This window comes from Malaclemys terrapin, chromosome 7 (genome assembly GCF_027887155.1).
Source record: "Malaclemys terrapin pileata isolate rMalTer1 chromosome 7, rMalTer1.hap1, whole genome shotgun sequence".
Classification (NCBI taxonomy): Eukaryota; Metazoa; Chordata; order Testudines; family Emydidae; genus Malaclemys; species Malaclemys terrapin.
In genome coordinates this window covers 32,935,643-32,960,899 of record NC_071511.1, presented here as the reverse complement: position 1 = coordinate 32,960,899, position 25,257 = coordinate 32,935,643, and the positions used below count along the sequence as shown (strand labels likewise).

The following is a 25,257-nucleotide window of genomic DNA, read 5'->3' as shown; positions in this document are numbered from 1 at the left end:
CGTGCTCTCCCCTTTCCCAGGGTGGTGTCGGGAGAGAGGGGCTTGGACTTGTCAGTTCCGTCAGCCCTTGGCCTCTGCTTTGTGCCACTAGGAGTCTGGCTGAGCTGTCACAGCCATGGCGCCTGACTGGCCGGGATGGGCTCTGTGCAAACTGGGAGAGAGTTTGGGGTGTCAGCTATCCAGGTTTGTGGTGCAGATTTGGGCCTGGCCCCATCTCTTCTTTGGCACCTTCTAGCAGGGAATTCAGAGGAGGGGACAAGGATGGAGAGGCTGCAGGCTGGAGCCTTTGTGGATGTCACTTTGTGGGGATCTTATTTATTTTATTATCGGGGTTTGTTTGCAGGTGTTGCTGTTCTGTGCTGGTTGTCGAGGCTTACAAGGTTAGAGCACGGGGCTGGGAGCCAGGACTCCTGGGTTCTATGTCAGCTCTGTGAGGGGAGTGGGGTCCAGTGGTTCTAGAGGCTGGGTTGCTGGAGTGGGGGAGTCTCTGGCTTAGGTTGGTGGTTGGGAACTGGGTTATACTGGCTTGGGGAGGACACTTTACCAGCTTAGCCCAATGAAGTTTGGCTCCTGGCCTACTGGGTGTCCTGGGGCAAGTCACTTCCCCCTCTGTGCAGCAGTTCCCTAATTTGTAAAATGCAGGGAATAATCTGACTCTGTGTGTCTGGGCAGCGCTTCCCTGACGGGGGCCCCGAGCTCAGTGTGGGGTTTGGGTCAGTGCAGCGCCTGACCTGACAGGGGCCCCGAGCTCGGTTGGGAGACTTTTAGTGCTATTGTAAGGTCTGGCAGGTTCACGGGTACCAGGCTGGCCTGTGTGTTGTCCATCTTCCTTGAAAGCCGAGTGAGTCAGACAGATCGGCACAAAAAAACTCATATTTTTTTGTGGAAAATTTTGAAAAAATCCTTTTATTGCCCATGCAATTTCCTGTGATTTCTTTTTAATGAAAACCCACCTGTCTTCCCCCCCAAAAATCAGTTCTCAAATAAACATTTTGGTCCCCAACTGATTTTTTTCCCCGCCTCATTTTCAGTTTTTCAACCAGAAATCAGAAAATTTTAAAGGGAAGAAAATTTTTCCGAGAGGATTTCCCATTCCTTTAGTAAAACGTGTTATTTCAAAAATAAAGTGTCTGTGAACACTTCCTGTCTGAGCCCTGAACTCAAGTCACATTCGTGCTACGTGGCCAGTGAGTTTGTGTGGGTGGCTACTGTCTTTTTAAGTGGTCCCGCAGGACCCGCCTTGGGCCTGGCTTTGTGTTTCCCAGCACCTTGGCCAGCCATTGTCACCGGTGCTGTGACTGTGACGTGCTCAGAGGGTTTTGCACCAGTGCACGGGGATGCTCATGCTCAGTGCAGCTACAGGGTCAGCCCCTGCCCTGGACAGTTTGTTTTCTCAGTAGATGAAGGAAGGATGATTATCCCCTGTTTTACAGATGGGGAAACTGAGGCACAGGGTGATGACAGGTAGGAATTGAACCCAGATGTCCCAAGTCCCTCCTCCTTCCCTAAGCCCGAGTGCCCCTGGAGGTCGCTGTGAATGTGTGAAATGGGCCAGCATGCCTGAAGTCAGTATCTGCTTTGGGAATACAGTGGCCAGTCGCTGTATAGGGAGGGGTGGCAGCGCCGTTGGAGTGGGTGCGTTCTAATGGGGGATCGAGTAGGTGACCAAGGTCAAATGGCTGCATTTCCATGGGGACAGCAAATTGTGGCATCAGTGTTATCAGGCTGCTTGGGAACAAACTACCCAACAGGGCCTGCGCAGACATGCACTGACAGGCCACGCCCCAAAGAACTTACATGCGAAATAGACAAAAGGTGGTGATGGGGAAACTGAGGAATTGAGCGGGAAGAGACTTGTCCAAGGTTGGGGCAGAGCTGGGATAGAACCCAGGAGTCCTGACTCCCAGTCCAGTGCCCAGCCACTGCAATCTGCTGTCTCCCCAAAAATGGCAAAAGGGGGTTTACACTGGTGAGAGCAGAGATCACAGAGGTGGGGAGCATTTGGCTGGGGCGGAGTGCTGGAGGGATACACAGTGAGGATCGGACAGAGAAGGGAGACAGGAGCTTAGGAATAACCAGACTGGATCAGATCCATAGGCCCACCCAGCATCGTCTTCCCCAGCCTGGTATCCCCCCCTTGCCACCCCCAATCGTACCTGAGGCCTGCCCAGCCTGGTATCACTCCATCTGTCAAGGCTGATTCCCCACTCTGGCATGTTGAGTGTAGAAGATGTGGGCCTGCAAGGATTCTAAAAATTAATGCTGGCCATTCCAGGCTGGTATTAAACTCCCAAGGTCACAGCTTCTCTCTACCATCCCTGTGGGGTACCCTCAAGCCCTTTCACCCCCCCACCTCCCGGAAGAGCTGAGAAAGAAAAACAAAGGAAATCAGCTGTTGCCACCAGTTAATTAAACAACATATGCACAAACGTCTTAGGACACAAAAAAAAAAAAACCAATCCTATTCTTAAAAAAGGTAAATTTGATTAAAACCAAAAAGAAAGAAAATACATCTGGAACTTAGGTTATTGCTAGATTTAAAAAGAGCAAATATAATAATTAAGCATCAAGAATGGTTTTCTTGAGGTCCAGGTTAATGGTTAAAAGCAAAACAAAAGCATTTAGGGACTAACCCAGAGGAATTCACAAGCCAATAAGGGGGGAAAAAAAGAGAGAAACCTAATTGTGTCTTCCTAGACATTCTCTGATCTACTTACATATCTGGGAGTTTCAAATAACCAGTTTCTAGGTATAATCTGATGGTTTTTCATATGTAGTTTAAAGCTTCCTACAGCATAGTTCAGCCCTGGTCCTGCTCTGTCTTCTCTCCCTGGAGAACAACAGACAGACAGACAAAGGGAAAGTTTTTTCCCAATTTTAAAAAGTCCTAGCCCTCCCATTGGCTCTTTTGGTCAGGTGCCCACTCCCTTCCTTTTACCTTTGGGCTTTTTTAACCCTTTACAGGTAAAGCAAGTAGAGAACAGCTATTAACAGGTATTTTATAGCTGGTTGGGTGTCCATAAAAAGAAAGCCCCCTCCCCTTCATTTATCACACGCCCCCCAAATCACAGACGGTGTTGGCCAGCTTGGTTCAGGTCAGGTCCACACCAGCTGGGATTTCTTCCTGAAGGTTTAGGAAACAGAGTTAATAAGATACGTGCACCTCTAATTTTACTGCTAATTACATGAAGAACTAAACAGTATTTTTCACATTTCAAGGACTACAATGATTTAGAATACAGGGACATTTTTACCCGGCTGATTCTGGGAAACCTTCCCGGGAGAGTGCATCAGCCACTTTGTTAGAGGCTCCTGAAATGTGTTATATTTTAAAATCAAAGCCTTGAAGAGCTAAACTCCACCGAAGAAGTTTTTTGTTAGTTTTTTTGGCTCTGTGAAGCCACTTCAGTGCAGCATGGTTAGTCTGCAGGTGGAAACGGCATCCGCAAATATATGGGCGTAGCTTCTCCAGAGCATACACAATGGCGTAACATTCTTTTTCTGAGACTGAGCAGTGGCTTTACTTCTCAGAAAGTTTTTTGCTGAGAAACACGACAGGATGGAATTGTTGATCTGGTCCTTTCTGCATTAAAACTGCTCCTACACCACACTTGGAAGTATCTGTGGTTACGACGAACGGTTGGTCGAAGTTCAGGGTCCTTAGTACAGGGTCAGACGTAAGGATCACCTTAAGCTGGTTAAAGGCTTTGTGACACTTTCTCAGTCCACTGAACTGCATTTGGGTTTCTTTTTCTGGTTAGGTCTGTCAGTGGGGTGGCAATTTGGCTGTAGTATGGTACAAATCGTCGCTAATACCCGGCCAAACCCAAAAAGGATTGGACCTGCTTCTTTGACTTAGGGACAGGCCAATTTTGGATAGCATTTACCTTAGCCTGTAGGAGGTTGATAGTTCCTTGATCCACCTGAAGTCCAAGGTACGTTACCCTGTTTAGGCCTATTTGACATTTTCCAGCTTTAACAGTTAACCCTGTAGCCTCCCTTGTGTGCTGGAAGACAGCTTGGAGGTGTTCTGCCCATGAATCTGAGAATATAGCCACATCATCAAGGTAGGCTACTGCAAATTCCCCAAGTCCAGCTAGAAGGTTATCTGCCAGTCTCTGGAAGGTTGCGGGTGCATTTCGCAGTCCGAAAGGGAGCACATTAAATTCATACAGCCCTACACGGGTGATGAAGGCTGACCTTTCCTTGGCTGGGTCATATAGCAGCACTTGCCAGTACCCCTTAGTTAAGTCTAAGGTGGAGATGAACTGGGCACATCCCAGTTTCTCCAATAGCTCATCTGTGTGTGGCATTGGATAGTTTTCTGGGTGAGTTACAGCATTTAGCTTACGGTAGTCCACGCAAAAGCAGATTTCCCCGTCTGGTTTGGGAACCAGAACCACTGGAGAGGCCCATGCACTCTCAGAGGGGCAGATTACACCCATCTGTAACATGTCCTTGATTTCCCTTTCTATTGCGGTTTTGGCTTGAGGAGCCATCCAGTAGGGTTGGGCTCTAATTGGGCGAGCATCACCTGTGTCAATGGAGTGGTACACCCGTTCTGTCCATCCTGGGGTGGCTGTAAACATTGGCACGAAGCTGGTGCACAGCTCCTGGATTTGCTCTCGCTAATTACGCCCAAGGGTGATGGAAAGGCTCATCTCTTCTATGCCACCGTTGCTTTTTCCTTCATAGTAGACTCCTTCAGGCCACTCAGTGTCATCTCTTTCCTGGGCTGTAGACTGGAGAACCTTGATTTCTCAGGAATAAAAGGACTTTAGAGAATTAGCATGGTATACTTTAGGTTTTAGGGTAGGGTCTGGGAACGCTATGAGGTAATTAACAGCTCCCAGGTGCTCTTGCACCATAAATGGCCCCTCCCACGACGCTTCCATCTTATTGGCCTGGAGCGCTTTCAGGACCATGACTTTATCACCTACTTTGAAGGAACACTCTCTGGCATGTTTATCATACCATGCCCTTTGCTCTTGTTGAGCATCCTGTAGGTTTTTTCGAGCAAGGGCTAGAGAGTCCTTGAGGGTGTTTTGCAGGTTGGTTACAAAGTCCAAAACGTTAGTTCCTGGAGAAGATGTAATCCCCTCCCATTGTTGCTTTACTGACTGTAATGGCCCCTTAACTTCGTGGCCATAAATGAGTTCAAAGGGTGAAAACCCCAAACTGGGATGTGGTACAGCCCTGTAGGCAAAGAGCAACTGCTGCAACATTAGGTCCCAATCATTGGAGTGCTCATTCAGGAATTTACGTATCATGGCCCCCAAGTCCCATTAAACTTCTCCACTAGACCATTTGTTTGATGGTGGTAAGGGGTGGCAACCAAGTGGTTTACCCCATGAGTTTCCCAAAGACGTTTCATGGTCCTGCCAGAAAGTTAGTTCCCGAATCCGTAAGGATGTCTGAGGGCCAACCTACACTGGCAAAAATGTCTGCCAATGCCTGGCTCATGCTTTTATCCCTGGTGTTGCTTAGAGCTACTGCTTCTGGCCATCGGGTGGCAAAACCCATGAAGGTCAGTATGTACAGCTTTCCTCTGGGTGTCTTCTTAGGGAAAGGGCCCAGAATATTCACAGCTACACGCTGAAATGGAACCTCAATGATGGGGAGTGGCTGGAGAGAGGCCTTGTCCTGGTCTTGCGGCTTTCCCACCCTCTGGCACACCTCACAAGACCGGACATAGATAGAAACATCCTTACCCATTCCCTCCCAGTGGAATGACTTCCCCAAATGGTCTTTGGTCCTGTTCACCCCAGCATGGCCACTAGGGTGATCGTGGGCTAAGCTCAAGAGCTCTTCCCTATACACCTCTACCCCGATATAACGTGACCTGATATAACACGAATTTGGATATAACGCGTAAAGCAGCGCTCCGGGGGGGTGGGGCTGCGTGGTTCGGTGGATCAAAGCAAGTTCAATATAACGCAGTTTCACCTATAATACGGTAAGATTTTTTGGCTCCCGAGGACAGCATTATATCAGGGTAGAGGTGTACTTAGTTGGAGCTACCAACTGTCTCTGAGGATGCCAGTCCTCCTTGTGCCCACAGAAAGGATTTTCTTGTACAAGAGTCCTCCTTCTACAACAAACCTGGACATATTGGAAGAGCTGAGAGGCGGTGGATCACTCCATGCCACCGTCCAAACTCCCTTAAGGCTTTCATCCACTTTTCTGTTCTGCCTGGAACTGCTCCCTTGATGCTAGAGACATTAGTTTCTTGCGGGGTTGTGGACTTGGGCTTGGTCCCACTGGAAGCGATGCAGGTGATGGGGGTGTCTCCATTGACTGTGAACCGCTCTCTGCTGGTGCACTGGGTTGTATTTCAGGTTCCTGTTGATCATCTTGTGCTGGTTAAGCTGCTGCTGCAGGTGCAGGCTCTGTGGCACCATTTGGTGCTGGCTCCCCTGACTTTGGTGGGGTTGCAAGCACGGGCTCTGGTGCTGACTGCTCCACCAGTCCCATTTTTTGGTCTGGTTCTGGCTGGTCCCAGGAATTGGATCTACAACCGCTGCCAGAGACTTTGGTCTGGTGTCTGGTTTCACCACCTCTGGCTGGATCCCTGTAGGAGGCTTAGGAATGGAGTTAGGTGTAGAGGCCTGTTTAGCTTGGCTGCAGGTGACTATCCCCACCCGTTTTGTTAGCCTCACATGGTTGGCTAAGTCTTCTCTCTGCAGCACGAGAAGAAGAAAGCTAGTAGCAGTTGGTGCAGATGCCAGAAGGGGCAACCCGAGCAGACACCACACCATCGGTGTCATCCCAAGGCCCCACCTCGCAAGGAGGAGCCCTCCACACAGGGAGACCCCAGATGCCCTCTCATCCCTCCATCCTACTCTCCAATCACCCATCTCACCCCAGCCCACAGTCAGCTGGATGATGCTTCAAATGTAATGAGCTGGGGCATGTGAAGGCCAACTGCCCCAAGAGCACCAGCCGACTGCAACTCATGACCCTGGGGTCCCAACAGAGCCTTCAAGCCCAGATGCTTCGCAAATACCCCCAGAGCGAAGGGAAACTGTGAATGTGGGCGGGAGGAAGATTACTGCGTGGAGAGACACTGGAGCACAGGTATCAGCTATCCACCAATCCCTGGTGGACCCCAAATTCATCGACCCAGAGGCCCATGTGACAGTGCAACCCTTTAAGGCCAACTCTTTTAACTTGCCTACAGCCACGTTGCCTGTCCAGTACAAGGGCTGGTCAGGAATATGGACTTTTGCAGTCTATGATGATTATCCCACCTCTACCACCATTGTTGTCAAGGCTGATTCCCCACTCTGGCCTGTTGAGTGCAGAAGGTGGGGGCCGACAGGGATTCTAAAAATTAATACTGGCCACTCCAGGCTGGTATTAAACTCCCAAGGTCACAGCTTCTCTCTGATGCTGCCACCACCCAAGTACAAAAAACCCCTTTGAACCCAGGAAGGCACACTTGGGAATTCATCCCTGTGGGGTACCCTCAAGCCCTTTCACCCCCCCTCCAGGGAACAGCTGAGAAAGAAAAACAAAGGAAATCAGCTGTTGCCACCAGCTAATTAAACAACATATGCACAAACGTCTTAGGACACAAAAAAAAACCCAATCCTGTTCTTAAAAAACGTAAATTTTATTAAAACCAAAAAGAAAGAAAATACATCTGGAACTTAGGTTATTGCTAGATTTAAAAAGAGCAAATATAATAATTAAGCATCAAGAATGGTTTTCTAGAGGTCCAGGTTAATGGTTACAAGCAAAACAAAAGCATTTGGGGGTTAGCACAGAGGAGTCCATAAGCCAATAAGGAAAAAAAAAAACCGAGATAAACCTAATTGTGTCTTCCTAAATTGTGTGCATCCGAAGAAGTGGGCTGTAGCCCACGAAAGCTTATGCTCTAATAAATTTGTTAGTCTCTAAGGTGCCACAAGTACTCCTGTTCTTTTTGTGTCTTCCTAGACATACCCTGATCTACTTACATATCTGGGGGTTTCAAATAACCAGTCTCTAGGTATGATCTGATGGTTTTTCATACGTGGTTTAAAGCTTCCTACAGCATAGTTCAGCCCTGTTCCTGCTCTGTCTTCTCTCCCTGGAGATCAACAGACAGACAAAGAGAAAGTTTTTTCCCAATTTTAAAAAGTCCTAGCCCTCCCATTGGCTCTTTTGGTCAGGTGCCCACTCCCTTCCTTTTACCTCTGGGCTTTTTAAACCTTTATAGATAAAGCAAGTAGAGAACAGCTACTAACAGGGATTTTATAGCTAACTGGCTGGCTGGGTGTCCATAAAAGGAAGCTACCCCCCCCCCTTCATTTATCACACCACCCTCCCTGCCATCCCAGATCAGACCCAGGGGTATTCATCGCCTCCCCCGCTGCCACCTGGGGCCCATCCAACCTGGTCTCTGCAACAGTGGCCAGTCTCAGTTGCTTCAGAGGAAGGAGCCAGAACCCCTCACCGATGGGATAACGTGTCCCCCAGGAAGGTCTCCCGGCCTCCCATGGAGATCAGTTTAAAGCCTGAGGCAGCGCTAGGGTTTGCCCAGGATAACTGTGGTGGTGCCAGATCACGCCCTTCACCTGCATAGTTATACCAGGACCAGCACTGCGTGTGCGTGTGTATGGGCGAGAGTTCCACCAGGAATCCTGGGTGTGGGATGGGGCCCCAGAGCCCCTGGCATGGGGGGTGGGGTGGGGCAGAGCTCCTGGCATGGTCCAGCAGAACCTGCCTTGGGCCTGGCTTTGTGTCTCCCAGCACCTTGGCCAGCCGTAGTCACCAGTGCTCCCCTGGCAGGGGGTCACAGAGCCCCGGCATGGAGGGAGAATAGGGTTCCTGGCATGGGAGGGAATGTGCTGGGCCTACAGTCGCTGTGAAGCTTGCGCCCCCTAGTGCTCTCTGGCTCCATGGGGTTTCCCTGTTGCTGCCCAGCAGGCGAGGGAGCTGCGGTGATGTGTGTGTCTGACTGTGTGTGTGTGTGTGGGGGGGTGCGGGGCAGGGCAGAGGTACAAGGAATCACAGCCTCATAGGGGGCATCTGGGGATGTTAAACACCTAAAATCCTGCAAGTGCCTCTTCATCTGCACAGTGATTCCACACTGCCAGAGTGACACTGCGCAGAGAGACATGGGGGCCCAGTGGTTAGAATGGGGCAGGGGGTCTGGGATTCAGGACTCCTGGGTTATGCCCCAGCTCGGAGAGGGGAGTGGGGCCTACTGGGTTAGAGAATCAGGACTTCTGGGTTCCTTCTGTGACTGACCAGCTGTGTGACCTTGGGCAAGTTCCTTTTCCCGCTAAATTAACTGGGGACTTGTGTGGGGTGAGATTGGGCTCTGTTTGGGGGAGCAATCCTATCCCAGCCATGCGGTGTTTGTTTAGCCAAAATGTGTGTGTTCATGGCCATGTCTGCTTGGCTGTGATCCCGCGCTGGGTAAGATGTGTCTGTGAGTTGCCCCAGCCAGCAGAGGGGGAGCACTCCCAAGCCAGTCACTAGTGGTCTGTGGGGGAGAGCGTGTGTGTGTGTGTGTGTGTGTATGTATTTATGCAAATACAGACATTTACTCATGACACATCACCCCCCCCCATACACTCTCTCAAAACCACACACAGATAGACAATACTCAGGCAAACTCTCACAGCATGTGCATGCACACACAATGACACACTCTCAGTACACACAGGCAGATGTGCAGTACACCCACCCAGTTAGCACTCACATACATAACACACAAAAACACTCACACAAAACATACATATGTACAAACACATGGAGAATGACGCAGTCACACACTGTTCACACAGGCAGGCACCCAGTAACACATAAACAGTCACGCAGCACAGACACATGCTCACATGTGACACTCATAGATTCATATATACACACAGAGATACTTTCTTAAACACACAGATAGAAACAGGCACTCTCAAAACACTTTGTGCACACACACACACTACTTATAGATGCACAACAAATGTAACGACAAACACACAAGAAACACATCCACTCACAACATACTCACACACACTTTCTCTTACAGACACACTCACACACCCCAGTCATACAAACACACCTGTACAGACACAATCATGCAGACACACAACACACCTTCCCGACTGTCACACAATACACCCACCTACTCACACAACATACACAAACACGGCAGATGCACACAAGACAGCTAGCTACTTGCTCGCCCACCCACCTATGCACAATGCACTCAACCACACACAGACACACATCTCCCTCATCTTCCCTGCACAATCCACCCACACACCTGCCCACACTCTCTGAATCCTGGGTGACAGTTGTCTAGGTTGGTTGCCATGGAGAGAACTGAGACAACTATTGACTGCTTGGTGATTGTGTTTCTTGCCCATTTGCTATGGAGACAACTGGGCCAATCAAATCTTCATTGGCTGTTGTCTATGGCCGCTTGCCAGGGATACGATTGCACTGGCTAGCTTCTTGGCGGCTGTTGTCTAGAGCTGGTTGCTATGGAGACAGTTGGTTGGGCTGGCTGACTCTTGGCAACTGTCCATCATTGCTGCGGAGATTGTACTGACTGAATTCTTTGGCTGAGGCCAGTTTCTATGGACAACGGTTTGGTGACTCCTCAGTGACTGTTGCCTAGTCTGGTTGCCCAGGGGACAGTTTCGCTAACTACTCTTCAGTGACTGAGGAGGTTTGGTTGGGTGTAATGGGGGGGGTTGCTGGGTACAATGAAATGGTGTTGGGGGAGGACACTGCGTGCTAGGGTGTGTGGGGTTGCTTGGCTATGTTGCATGTAGGAAGATGAGGTCATAGGGGTGCTGTGTACTGGGGTGTTAGGTTGTCTGGATGGAGGATTCTGTTGTGTGTGTCTCTCTGCACAAGGGACAAAGGGTGTTGTGCACTAGGGTGTATGGGTGAAGGATAGACCTACCAGTAGTGTAGGGTGTCAGGTTGAAGGATTGTGTTATTTGGCAGTGTGCAGAAGGTGTTGTATGGGTGAAGGATTATGCTGTGTGAAGGAATAAAAGTATGGATATGGTCTTGTGGTGTGTTAGGACCTTGTTGTGTGGCTCTGTGAAGAAGGTATTATGTATGAGTGAAGGACTACACTGTCTGTATATGTGTGTTTGAATACAAGGGTATGGTGCCGGGGTGCTGTGTAGTGGGATGTTTATTGTACGGGTAAAAGATAGTGGTGTGTGGATGTGTTTTCAAGTAGTTTAGGGTGTTGGGTACTGGGGTGTTAGATTGCATGGTTCTTCCTGTGTATGCTGTTTTTTGTGTGTGTAAATACTAGGTGTACAGGAGTGGTGTGTACTAGGGTGTTAGGTTGTAGAGTTGAAGGATTATACTCTGTATATGTGTATGTACACAAGTGGTAGACAGTGAGTTTTGGGGTGTTAAGTTGTATGAGAGAATTGTGGTGTGTGTGAGTACAAGCATTATAGGAGGTAGGGATGTCAGGTTGTATGGGTATGCTGGGGTGTATATGTATATAAGGAGTATTGAGGTTGTTTGGGAGATTTATGCCATATGTGCATACAATGGACGTGGGCCGTAGAGTGTTGTGTACAAAGTTGTAGTGTGAAAGTTTATGCTGTGTGTATACAAGTATATAGGGTGTTGGTGTGCAGGTGTAGGGTTATGCTCTGTGTGTACAAGTGGAATAGAGTGTCAGTTGTAGGGTTGTATGTGTATGCTGTGTATACAAGTGTGATAGGATGTTGCGGTGTTAGGCTGCACGCCTGTAGAATTATGCTCTCTGTGTGTGTGTACTGGTAGTGTAGGATGTCAGGGCAGTGTGAGGGTCTAGGCATATCAGTCCTGCTGTGTGTGGAGGTGTTGTGGGATGAGTGGCACAAGTTGGGACTGGTGTGGTGGCAGGGGGTGCCTGCATGCTGTATGTTAGGCACGGGTTAGGGGTACAGCAAGTGCCCTGGTGGGTCTATGGGTCAAAGGCCATGTTGTGGCAGGGTTGCTGGCTGGAGGGGGGGGGGGTGCATGCTTTATATAAGAGGGACTGTCCCAGCTTGGCACTTGAACCCAACTGCATGGGGAGGTGCCAGCCTGCCTGTCCCTCCCATCCCCTCCCACAATGCAGGGTCAGGAGCCCCCAGGGTGACTGGTCTGGACAGGGTCTGGGGTGTGTGTGAGAGAGGGTGGTGGTAGAGGGTGGATCAGATTCTGGATGGGAAGAACGTTTGTCGTCTCTCCCCCTCGTTCATCACTGAGCCTGCTCAGGTGCCTGTGTTACCCTGATCCACATTATGTCACAGCCAGGAAGGGGCAGTGAAGGGGCCGCAGGGCTAGGACAGGGTGCCAAGTCCTTGAGGTGTCCCCCTTTCCCTGTACTCAGTTCATGTTCCTGACCTCCCTGCTCTGCCCCACTTCTCCCTGCTGACCCCCCTGCCCAAAACCCTGTTGATATTTTCTTTTTTTTCACTTTTCCATTCATTCTTTTCTTCATTTCTTTCCCTTCCTTTCTCATGCTTGCATTCCTCTTTTCTTCATTATTTTGTTTCCCTTTCCATCTATTTTGTTCTTTTCCTCCTTTTTTCCATTCATTTGTTCTTTTTTATTCTTTCATTCCTTGTTTCTCTCCTTTTTATTCTTTCATTCTTTTGCTCTTTTTTCCTCTTTTATTCGTTCTTCTGTCATCTTTCCTTTCTCTTCCTGTTTCTGCTTTCCATTCTTGCTCTTTTTTACATCCTTTTATTCTCCTCCTTTTTGCCCTTTTTCTCATTCTTTCTTTCATTCATTCACATTTTTCATCCTTTCTCCTCTTCCCCCCCCCCCATTTTTTCATTCTTTTCTTCCCCCCACCGGCCCTGACGTCCCCGCCCCGGTGCCCCCCACCTGCTCCTATTAGCACTGCTCACATGTGGGGAGTGCTGACTGTGGTGCTTTGGTCTGAGCTGTGCTGCCGCCTGGCCTGGATCCCCCCAGCGTGTGTCTCTCCAGAGGGTTGGGGGATGCTCTCCGGGCCCAGCCATCCGCGCTCAGTCTCTGCCTCTGCAAGGACAGCCCAAGGTCAGCTGGTGAAGAGCTGCCAGGAGACGGGATGTGGAGAGAGCTTGCCCAACCCCGCCTACATGCCCTCCGGGAGGATGGCTTTTCCGCATGGCTTGTGCCGCCTGAACCCTGTGCTGAACAGCTGGGCACCACCAGGTGGTGCTAAGGAGTCCTCCCCCCCACCAGCTGTGCCACTGCCCGCAGCCGGCAGGGAGTGTGAAATTCGCTCAGTGGAGCCAGTGTGGAAAGCAAGGGGTGTCTGTGCAAGGGAGGGAGGCTGCTGGGAAAGCTGGGATCTGCCTTTGCATGTAAGTGTGTGGAGGTGGGGGTGAGGTTCACTTGGAATCGAACCCTCCTCCCCCTTTGGGTTGGGTTCAGCACAAAATGCCCATATTTGCCTCCCTGAATGACACAGAATTCCTGAGTCATCTTATTGCGATAGTGTCTGCCTGCCCCGGCTGAGATCAGAGCCCCTAGCAGGCCGGGTGCTGTACGGACCACCCCACCCCCCACTGAGATCGGAGCCTCCAGAGGGCCAGCTGTCTCTCAGACCCCCAACCGGCTGAGATTGGGGCCCCTGACAGGCCAGGGGTCACACAGCCCCCCCCCCCCATGGCCAAGATCAGGGCCCCAGGTGGTCTGGGTGCTGCACAGACCCCCTCACCCTGGCTGAGATCAGGGACCCCAGCAGGACAAGCCCTGCACGATCCCACCGGGCTGAGATTGGGGTCTCTTTTGGGCACTGTACAGACATATAGTGAGAGATAGTCCCTGCCCTGGAGAGCTTACAGTCTGAACAGACAAAGGGTGGGAGGGGAAACTGAGGCATTGAGGGGGGAAGAACTCTCCCAAGGTCAGTGGCAGAGCTGGGATACAACCCAGCCCAGCGTCTGAACCACAAGCTCCCCGCCTAGCTGGAGGATTCTCTGCTACTTGAAGTCTCTAAACCACAGGATTTGGGGACTTCAACAGCAGAGTTAAGGGAAAGGATTGGGACGGCTTTGTGGCCTGCATCATGCGTGAGGTCAGACTAGATGATCATAATGGTCCCTTCTGACCTTAAAGTCTATGAGTCTATGTCTGTGCTGCATCATCGTTCTGATCACTGTGCACGGTAGAGAATTCCCACAGTGCGGGAACACACGAGTGTGGGGGTGGGGGCTGTGGTTCATCATTTACTTGAAGCACGGGTAGCCTGGGAATCTTGTATGAGTCAGGGTCAGCCCTGAAATGGGTTCCCTTAGGACGGTCTAGATTCAGCCCTAGTGTGGGGGCTCTAGCACAGGTCTTGGGCACAGTGGAGCGGATTGGATTCAGCCCTGGGGTGGCAGCATAGAACAGAGCTCGAGCACACTAGAGGGGTTGGATTTGGCCCTGGTGTGAGGGCTCTAGAACATGTTGAGAGAGGGTCGGGCCAATGTCCGTCATTGCTCGGTTGGTCAAGAGGGCTGCCCGGGGAGCAGTGTGCCTCGCTAGGGCATGAGTGTGGGGACTGCACGGGCTCCCCCTGTATGGGGCGGGCAGTGGGCATGGGCCCTTGAGCACTATTAGTGAGCAATGTGTGCCACTGTTCTGCCTGTCTCACCCACTAGTGAACATGCTGTGTGCTGCTGTCCTGATGCCCCCCTATGCAACGCCGTGCTGTGCCGATGAGCTGCCTGGCAGCTGCTATGTGAAGCGTGTGCCAACTCCATGTTGGGGACAGGTTGTCTGGGAGCCCAGAGCTCCTGCCCAAGCCAGCGGGGGACCACACCGCAGACAGACAGACAGAGACATGCATACATTCCGCAGACCCATCAACAGACGCATAGACAGACAGACAGACACACCCTGCAGGCCCACAGACAGACCCATGTACATTCCACAGTTCCACACACACCCCACAAACCGACCCCTGCACACATGCATGCACACCCCACAGACAGACAGATCCACATACATTCCACAAACCAATCCATGCACGCATGGCATGCACACCTTGCAGACCCACAGACAGGAACACCCCTTCCCTCCATACAGACCTACAGACAGATACACCCCTGCTCTGCAGACCTACATGCAGATACACACCCCGCAGACCCACAGGCAGACAGACAGACCCATGTACATTCTACAGACCCATGCACACCCCACAAACCTATTCATGCACACATGGCATGCATACCCCACACAGACCTACAGACAGATACAGCCCTCCTCCGCAGACCTACAAGCAGATACACACCCCGCAGACCCACAGGCAGACAGACAGACCCACGTACATTCCACAAACCGACCCAGTGGCAGATTTAGAGTTAGTGGGGCCCTGTGCGCAGCTTCATTTTTGCCCCCCCCCCCCCCCCTCCCAGGACACAGTCAAAAAAAAGAACATTCTCTCTTATCTCCTCCCTGTTTTTCATTCTTTTCTTCATCCTCCTCCTATATTATAAGTAATGGGAAGTAAATGAAAATAAAGTGAGGTACCTTGATTGGGGCAGGGGGTTGGGGTGTGGGAGGAGGGGTGAGGAGTACGGGCTTTGGGAGGAAGTTTGGGTGCGGGCTCTGGGCTGGGGCTGGGGCAGGGGGTTGGCGTGTGGGAGGGGGTGAGGGGTGCGGGCTCTGGGAGGACATTTGAGTGTGGGGTGCAGGCTCTTGGCTGGGGCAGGGGATTGAGGTGCCTGAGAGGGGCAGGGGGGCAGCGCTTACCTCGGGCGGCGTGGCTCCCAAAGCAACTGGTGCACACACCCTTCTGGCAGCATCTCCTAGGCGGGGGAATAAGGGGTTTCCGCGCACCGCTGCCCACAGGCACTGCCCCTGCAGCTCCCATTGGCCGCAGTTCCCAGCCAATGGGCACTGTGGAGTTGGCGCTCAGGGTGGGGGCAGCGCGTGGAGACACTCCCCGCTCCCCCGGGGCTTCAGGGACATGCTGGCCGCTTCCTGGAGCGAAGTAGCGTGGACAGAGGGAGGCAGAGTGGGCAGGGAACTGCTTTAGCCCTGCTGCTGGCACGTTTCTACATGCCCCTTGCGGGGCAGGGGGCAGCGGGTCTCCGTGCGCTGCCCAGGGTGCAGGCAGCGTGCGGAGCTGCCTCCTCCCCTCCCCCGCCAGGGGCGCACAGAGACGTGCCAGAAGCCAGCTGCTTCTGGGAGCAACGTGGGGCCACCGGCCATGGCATGCAGACAGCCTGCCTGCCTGAGTCCTGCTGCGCCGCTGGCCAGGACTCAGGGACAGGTTGTCAGATATTTGTCCTGCATTTTGGGGACCACCCTGGCGTTTGGGCCCTGTGCCACCGCGCGGTTTGTTTCATGGTAAATCCGCTCCTGAACTGACCCATTCATATGTGGCATGCACACCTTGCAGACCCACAGACAGATACACACAGCCCGCAGACCCACAGACAGATGCGTGCCCACCCCTCCGGCAGACCTACAGGCAGAGGTAGACCCACATGTGCATGCCTAGAGTCGCTGTCTCCTCCTTTCTCCCTAGCCCCAATGTGCCCCATTTCCCCACCCCGGCCTTCCACATTCGATGGCTGTTTCAAGCCCCCAGACTCACTGGATCATCCCTGCTGCCCTTTCCCAAGATTCCCCCTTGCCCAGCAGGGCGTGCGGTGGGGCAGGGGGCAGAGTCTGAGCCTGGCACAGAGCCTGGAGTGCAGGGGCTGACCCATTGGAACAGCCAGGCTTCTAGGGGCAGGGGGGCGCTGGTCTCCCAGCAAGGGCTGCTCCCCGCAGTGCCTGGCCCCCATGGGGGGAATGGCCCCTTCCCTCCCACAACGCATCTGGCATGACATGGAGTGGGGAAGGGTCTCCTCCCGGGTCATGCTGGAACCCAGGTGTCCTAGCTCCCAGGCGCCCACTAGACCCCACTCTCTGCCCAGGACTGGGGATAGAACCCAGGAGTCCTGGCTCCCCCAGGGTGACGGGGAGGAGTAGGTTTGGTTGGGGATGCCCTCTTTTTTCCATCCTCCTCCCGCCATGTGTTAGAGCGCACGTCATTCTGGCCAGCCTTCTGTTTGGGGTTGCCATGGAAACCAGCTCTTGCCACCTGCCCTGCTCATTTTGCTCAATTATCACTAAGGAGGATCCAGAGGGGCCTGGTGCCTCAGCACCCCTCCCCCACCCTGCCATGCAGAGTTGGGGGCATTGGGGTTTCTAGTGGGAGTATCTGGGGTTCATTGGGGTATTTGGTGGGGGTATGTGGGGTGCATTGGGGTGCTTTTGGTGGGGATATCTGGGGTATGTGGGGTACCTTGAGGTGTCTGTGGTGAGGGATATCTGGGGTGTCTGGTGGGGGTATGTGGGGTGCATTGGAGTGTTTGTGGTGAGGGATATCTGGGGTGTCTGGATGGTATGTGGGGTGCATTGGGGTATCTGTGGTAGGGGGTATATGGGGTGCATTGGGGTGTCTGTTGTGGAAGTATATGGGGGATGCTGGGGAGTGCATTGGGAGACTCTAGCCACTTACTCCACCGCAGCCCCCCCTTCACAGTGGGGTCTGGAAGAGAATGACCCCTCCTCCAACACACTGACCCAGCAGACTTATCACAACCCCAGCACTTGGCTGTGGGGGAAGAGAGCACAGAGCCGCGCATGAACCTGCCCCCCCCGCCCCCCTGATCATTTGCATACAGAGTTAATGATGTTGCATGGGGCGAGGGCTGATCAGTCCCTGGGAACAGCTGGTGGGAGTGCAGCCATTGGAAGGGGCAAAGGCAGGTGTGGGGAGACATGGGCAGAGTATTCCTGACTCCACCCCATTTTATGGAGAGCAGAGTGTGTGTGTGTTGGGGGATCTGTGTGTGTGGGTCAGGACTGTGGGGCACCAACAAAGATATGGGGGGAAGTCCAGAGCTGGGATCAAAGGGGCTGCAGGTCAGGATTGAGGGGGCTGGCAGGGCTGTGGGGAGCAGGGAGCCCAGGCCTGGGATTGAGGGTCACTGGCAGGGCTCTGGAGGATGAGTGCTGGGCTGGGATGGCAGCGGGCTGTGGGTTGAGATTGAGGGCACCGGTGGAGCTGTGTCGCTCTCCCTTAGCTGTTTTGGCTGCTGTCCCTGGTCTTGGTGGCTGGAGAGGGTGTCACGGAGTGTGGGGGACACAAGGCCCTGCACCCCTGGCTTCCTGCGATTCACCATGACTCTCAGCCAGCCAGTAAGCAGAAGGTTTATTTAGACGACAGGAATACAGTCCAAGACAGGTCTTGCAGGCACAGACAACAGGACCCCCCTCAGTTAGGTCCATCTTGGGGTCCCAGGGCGCCCCAGCCCCCTTGGGAGATCGGAGCCCCGTCTGCCTCCCAGCCAACTCAGCAGCCAGCTTCTGAAAAACCCTCCCTTCAGCGACCCCTCCCACAGCCTTTGTTCAGTTTCCCGGGCAAAGGTGTCGCCTGGCCTCTAACCCCTTCCTGGGTTCTCATGTTACATGCTCAGGTATTCTCCGTTGGTCAGTCTCCTATCCCCCAATGCAGACTATCCTAGCCACACTCCCCTGTCAGCATTCAAAGCCCACAGTAAGAACAGTCCCAGTTCGTCACATCTCTCCCCCTTTCGAGAACGAACTGAGCGGGGTCACTTTAGCCAGTGACCTGGGGAAGTTAGAACCTACCCCCTTTCCCGTGGATGCCCCAGCATCCCTCCCATTCCTGGGTAAGAATTACACCAGGCCCCTCCAGTTTCACGCCCCCCCTTAGGTTGGGGGTGCTCGATGGCACTCGTAGTTCGCATGTGGGAAGGTTTATGCGGTCTGTGCCCTTTTCCCACCCCAATACCCCTCCCAGTGTTCCAGTCTGGATGTCGGTGATTCGGGCTCTCTTGGTTCAGAGTCCCCCTTTTTACCCTGGCCACCCTCTGGAAAGGCTCCTCTATGTTGGGCAAGGTCCTAAAGCCGTTTTCCCCTTGTCCCGGGCCTTCCTCTCCCTCTGACAGTGGTCACAGGATCGGCAGTACTGTCGGACAGTAACAAAGACCCTAGGCCAGTAAAAGCTCCGTAGCAGCCTCTGCTGGGTACGCCAGGTTTCCTGGTGCCCTGAGAGGGGGGTGTCATGGGCCCGGCACAGCAGCTGGCGGCGATACTTCTGGGGTACCACCAGCTGCCTCCTGAACCCTCCTGGCTCCATTTTCCCTGGGGGAGCCCATTCTCGGTACAGGAACCCCTTCTCCCACAGGAACCTTTTCCGGCCACTTCTCCCCATGGTCTGTACCGCACTGAGGTCGGCCAGGTCCCTTATCTTCCGCAAGGAGGGATCTTTCTGCACCTCGGCCTGGAACTCAGCAGCTGGGACAGGGATGGCCACCTGTTCTCTCTCACTGGCTGGGCCTGAAGCCGCAGCCTCCTTGAGCCGTGTCCCTGGGTGTTCCCTCCCCACCAGGTTAGGGTCCTGTGCCTCGGGCAAGGCACCCTCCCCAAGGCCAGGGCGCAGTGCCCCTCGCCGGCTCTGACTGCGGGTCACAACCAGGGCACCCTGGGGGTTGCTTGGCCAGTCCTCCAGGTCCCCCCCCATCAACTCCTCAGTGGGCAAATACGGGTGTACCCCCACGTCCTTGGGGCCCTCCTTGGCCCCCCACTTCAGGTGTACCCTCGCCACAGGTACCTTGAATGGGGTCCAACCCACCCCTGTCAGGGTCAGGTAGGTGTCGGGCACCACCCGATCTGGGGCCACCATCTCGGGCCGGGCCAGCGTCACTTCTGCGCCCGTATCCCAGTATCCATTGACCTTCCTCCCATCCACCTCCAGGGGAACAAGGTACTCGCTCCGGAGGGACAGCCCCGTGCCCACCGTATAAACCAAAAACCCTGAGTCTGGAGCACTGGGCCCGTATGTGGCCTCTCTGGCCACAGTGATAGCAGCCCATGTCCCGTGGGTCCCCTCGAGCGGGTCGGATGGACCTGACGCTGGATGTTTCCCTTTGGTGGGGGTTCTCCATATTTCCTCGCTGGGAGGTCCCATGGTGACTCTCGCTCTGCATTGTGGTGGGACTGTTCATTTGGGACTCCTCCCTGTTATCCCCTGCCCAACTGTTCACAAACTCATCAGCCAACTGGCCTGCGTGCTGCGGGTTCTCTGGCTTTTGGTCCATCAACCATTGCTTCAGGTCGGATGGGCACTGCTCATACACGTGCTCCAGTACGAATAGGTCAAGCTGGTCCTCTTTAGTTTGGGCCCCAGCTGTCCACTTGTGGGCATACCTCTGAGCCCGGTTGGCTAGTTGTAGGTATGTGATCTCACGGGTTTTACGCTGACTCCGGAACCTTTGCCGGTACATCTCAGGGGTCAGCCAGAACTCGTGGAGCAGGGCCTTGCTGAACAGTTCGTAGTCCCCTGTCTCCGCCCCTTTCAGTCGGCTGTACACCTCCCTGGCTGTGGGGTCCAGTGAGGGGATGAGAAACTGGAGCCTCTGTGCAGGGTCAACCTGGAGCAGCTCGCAGGTATTCTCAAAGGCCGTCAGGAAGGTATCCATGTCCTCACCTTCCTTACGCTGGGCCAGGAAGCACTTATCAAAGCTCTTTGCAGTCTTGGGTCCCCCCTCGCTCACCGCAGCTGGGGTCCCACTGCTCCTCAGCCTGGCCAGTTCCAGCTCATGCTGACGTTGATTCTCCTCATGCGGACGTTGGTCCCGCTCATGTTGACGTTGTTTCTCCTTCTCTTCCCGCTTCTGCTTCAGTTCTTGCTGCCTTAACTCGAGCTCGAGCTCTTTCAGTCTCAGCTCCCTGTCATATTCCAGTCGCAACCGCTCCCGGGACGGGGAGCTCCGCCGGGACGATCCCCTGCTGGCTGCCGGGGTCAGGGTGCCCTCGGTATTCACTGGGCTTCCCCCAACCCCTCCCCTAGGTATAGGTAGGCCGGGTCTCAGGATGTCCTTGGCAGCAGTCTGACCCCTCCCAGCCATGTCAGGCCCCGGGGCCCGCGCTGCATCCACCGGGCGGCTTCTCTCAGGGACAGGGCTCGGTTCATCCAAGCGATCCCTCTCCTCCAGCTGGGCAATTAGCTGTTCTTTGGTGGACCTCCCAATGCGCAGCCTCCTCTGCCTGCACAGCTCCACCAGGTCGCTCTTAAGGCGTTTAGCATACATCCTCCTGCTGGCCACTCGCCGGCTTGTGCTCTCTGCTTTCCACCGTTCCAGGGGGACCCCTAGTGTGCCAGCCCTTCTTCAGGTCACCACCTCTCTGCCAGGGTTGAGCTGCAGACTCCTCCGCCCCAGGACCACTCACTGCGATCCCCCAGGGAACCCTGTTATTGCAACAGTCCTTCTCTCTGGTCACACACTCCCAGCGGTTAATCGCCGCCTGAACCGTCTCTCTTTGACTCTTCAGCCCGCCTGGTCCCCGTCGATCCCCCTTCGTTTTACTGCTCCCCAGTCACTTACTGCAGGAAGCGCCATCCACAGGGTGCAGTAGATCCCACCTCTGCCACCAGTTGTCACGGAGTGTGGGGGGACACAAGGCCCTGCACCACCGGCTTCCTGCGATTCACCATGACTCTCAGCCAGCCAGTAAAGCAGAAGGTTTATTTAGACGACAGGAATACAGTCCAAGATAGGTCTTGCAGGCACAGACAACAGGACCCCCCTCAGTTAGGTCCATCTTGGGGTCCCAGGGCGCCCCAGCCCCCTTGGGAGGTCAGAGCCCCGTCTGCCTCCCAGCCAACTCAGCAGCCAGCTTCTGAAAAACCCTCCCTTCAGCGACCCCTCCCACAGCCTTTGTTCAGTTTCCCGGGCAAAGGTGTCGCCTGGCCTCTAACCCCTTCCTAGGTTCTCATGTTACATGCTCAGGTATTCTCCTTCGGTCAGTCTCCCATCCCCCAATGCAGACTATCCTAGCCACACTCCCCTGTCAGCATTCAAAGCCCACAGTAAGAAAAGAACAGTCCCAGTTCGTCACAGAGGGGTCCATTGGTGCCAGCGTGAAAGGGGGGAGGGCTCTGTGGTTAGCCTGTTCGCCCCAGTTATTGGCTGTGAGCCTCTTTCCTTAGTCCCTTGTTATGAATTGCTTTACTTGTTGGTTTGGCTCCGTTCTGTAGGAGGGGACGGGTTGTGCTGAGGGGTGGGAGCCTTGGGCCCTGCCCCATGTGTTGTGTCTGGGGGGTGTGGCTGGTCACACTGTTCAGACATGGCCTTCCTTCAGCAGCCCGCCAAACTCCAGCCCTCGTGGTCACAAGGTGAGGCCTGCCTTAGTCTGCAGTGCCTGCTATCCCAGCACAGGACTCCATCTCCAGGCCTGCTGGTACCCCCCAGTCCTGACCGGCAGCCCACTACTAACCCAGTCCTGGGCTTCCCCCCCAGCTCTGCCAGTGCTCCTCAATGCACACCTGCAGCACTCTACCGTCCCAGCCCTGGTGCCAGAAGGCCTCACGCTTCCTCACTCAGTGAGTCTGGGAATGGTAGTAAGAGACTAAAGAAATAATAAAGGTTGGTCACAAAACATTTAGTTACAGCAGAAAGTGTCTGTCCCGCATTGAGCTCTGTGCAAAGCCCAAGGGTCAAACCCAGGCATCCTGCCTCCAGACCTGGCCCTCTACACTCACCCACTGGATCCTACTCCCTCCCCAAAACCAGAGAGAGAACCCAGGAATCCTGACTCAGCCCCACCCCTTGCTCTAACAACTAGACCCCACTCCCCCTGAGCTGGGAATAGAATCCAGGAGTCATGGCCCTTTCCCAGGGAGGGCACTCGCAAAGATGAGTGAGCTCCTGGCTCCTGTATAGCCCCACCAAAGCAGCTCAGCCAGGAGTTTACAGCATCAAAAGGGCCTTCTGTGCAGGGCTCACATCCAGCCAAGGACGGGGCTCCTCCCGCAGAGCAACGGCCGTTTCTGAAACTAGCCCAATCAACACATTGGAGAACTGGTCTGAGGTAAACAGGATGAAGTTTAATAAAGACAAATGCAAAGTGCTCCACTTAGGAAGGAACAATCAGTTTCACACATACAGAATGGGAAGAGACTGTCTAGGAAGGAGTACGGCAGAAAGGGATCTAGGGGTTATAGTGGACCACAAGCTAAATGTGAGTCAACAGTGTGATGTTGTTGCAAAAAAAGCAAACACGATTCTGGGATGTATTAACAGGTGTGTTGTGAGCAAGACACGAGAAGTCATTCTTCCGCTCTACTCTGCACTGGTTAGGCCTCAACTGGAGTATTGTGTCCAGTTCTGGGCACCGCATTTCAAGAAAGATGTGGAGAAATTGGAGAGGGTCCAGAGAAGAGCAACAAGAATGATTAAAGGTCTTGAGAACATGACCTATGAAGGAAGGCTGAAAGAATTGAGTTTGTTTAGTTTGGCAAAGAGAAGACTGAGAGGGGACATGATAGCAGTTTTCAGGTATCTAAAAGGGGGTCATAAGGAGGAGGGAGAAAACTTGTTCATCTTAGCCTCTAAGGATAGAACAAGAAGCAATGGGCTTAAATTGCAGCAAGGGAGGTTTAGGTTGGACATTAGGAAAAAGTTCCTAACTGTCAGGGGGGTTAAACACTGGAATAAATTGCCTAGGGAGGTTGTGGAATCTTCATCTCTGGAAATATTTAAGAGTAGGTTATATAAATTTCTATCAGGGATGGTCTAGACAGTATTTGGTCCTGCCATGAGGGCAGGGGACTGGACTCGATGACCGCTCAAGGTCCCTTCCAGTCCTAGAATCTATGAAACCCAGCTCCTTCAAAATAGCCCCCACCCTTGCTCCGTGGGCTCCCAGGCTGCCATGTGGGGCTGGAGTCAGGAAGTGGATCACCAGCAGGGGGCGGGGTTTGCAGCACTGTTGTGGGGAGGAGAGCTGGGATGGGTCCATGTTGAGAGAGCTAGGGGTGAGGGGCACTGGCAGAGCTGGGTGTGGAGCCCAGGCTGTGATGGCCGGGGCTGTGGGTGAGGGGCACTGGCAGGGCTGGGTGTGGAGCCCAGGCTGGGATAGTTGGGGATGTGGGTGGGGAGGGGCACCAGGGGGCATTGGCTTGCACAGATCTTGTCCTGTTATGATTGGTTTGGCCTGTCACCCCTCCCCTCTCACTAACCCCTCCCCCCAATATCTCTGGCACTGTGGTGTGGGGAAGGGAGATTTAGTGTCTATAAACTGGGACCCCAGACCCTACCAACCTCATCCCGGGGAGTCTGGGGGCCAGAGTGAGGGCTCCGCATGGAGATCCCCACCATAGTCCTTTGGCTCCCGTCCTGCCCACTGCCCTGGGGAAGCCCACAGTGGGGAAACTGTGGGGCAGGACTGGAGGATTGGAGAACACAGCACACTGTGCTCCTCCAGCCTATTTCCCCCTTCCCCGGGACAGCGTGGCCCCCTACCTTCTATCCCCACCCCCCAAAGGCAGCGTGGCCCCCTACCGTCTATCCCCCCCTGGGGGGCAACATTGCTCCCTATGGTCTCTTTACCTAGTTATCTGTAAGTGTGTGCCTATGCTGGTGGCCTGGCCCCCCCTCACTAACTCCCTTTCTTTCTCTCTCTGTGTGTCTGTCTGGCTGCGTCTGTGGGGGTGTCCCTGGCAGAAGAGCACACGATGGAAGGTGAGTGACCCCTTTGCATTCTCTATGCTGGCTGTGGATGGCATGGGTTGGGGCCATGCTACAAGAAGCAAATTCATGTTTTGCTATGGGGGGGGGTCTGTTTCCTGCTCCCTCGCCCTGTGGGGGTCCATTGAGAAGTGCCTGGACTTGGGGGGCTCCTGGGTGACTGGGTTGGGGTTCCCCTGTGTTCCAACAGCGCCCTAGCTCTGTGCTCCCCCTACATGATGGTGAATTGGATCCCAAGGGGTCACTTACTGCCGGGGTGTCTGTCTCGGGGTTGCCCCTACAGCCAGGCATCGCCAGTTGTCTTGGGGTTTCCCCAGCCCTCCAGGGTTTGTCTCTGTGTGTGTGGTAAGAGCACAGTAATAGCAGTCTGTCTCTGTGGCTGTTTGCCCCACGGGAGGAGGGGTCATATACCGCTTTGTCGCTGGGGCGGGGTGGGGGTACGTGTTGGATCCTGTGCATGACTGAGGGGGTTGGGGAAGGACTGGATCAGAACCGAGATATTGGGGTAGAGAGCTTCCCAATCTCCACAAACACAGCCCATAAAGCCCCCCCATTGCTCTCCTAGACTGGAATAGTCTGTAGGGGGCGATCCTGCCCTGGGGGTGAAATAGACTGCACCACACAAATTAGAAGGCACCCCCACTTCTGTGGCCTTTCCAGCCACCATGCTCTCCCTCCTACCCCCAAGCCCCTCCTCCCTGGGCTCTGGACCGTCCCCTTTCTCCCTACTCCTTTAGGGTTGTCTCACTTGTGGATGTAGCCTTGGCATTTGGGGGCAGGGTTGTGACCT

At 53.8% G+C, this 25,257-nt stretch overlaps 1 protein-coding gene across 23 annotated transcripts in view; it reads left to right on the top strand.

Annotated features, from left to right (window-relative positions):
* NRXN2 (neurexin 2) overlaps positions 1-25,257 on the top strand; it is a 297,135-nt gene that overhangs the window by 23,782 nt on the left and 248,096 nt on the right. For all 23 annotated transcript variants that reach the window (XM_054035003.1, XM_054035004.1, XM_054035015.1 and 20 more), the window contains exon 3: positions 24,444-24,461. In XM_054035003.1, the coding sequence (XP_053890978.1) occupies positions 24,444-24,461 (18 nt within the window). The remainder of the gene's footprint in view (positions 1-24,443; positions 24,462-25,257) is intronic.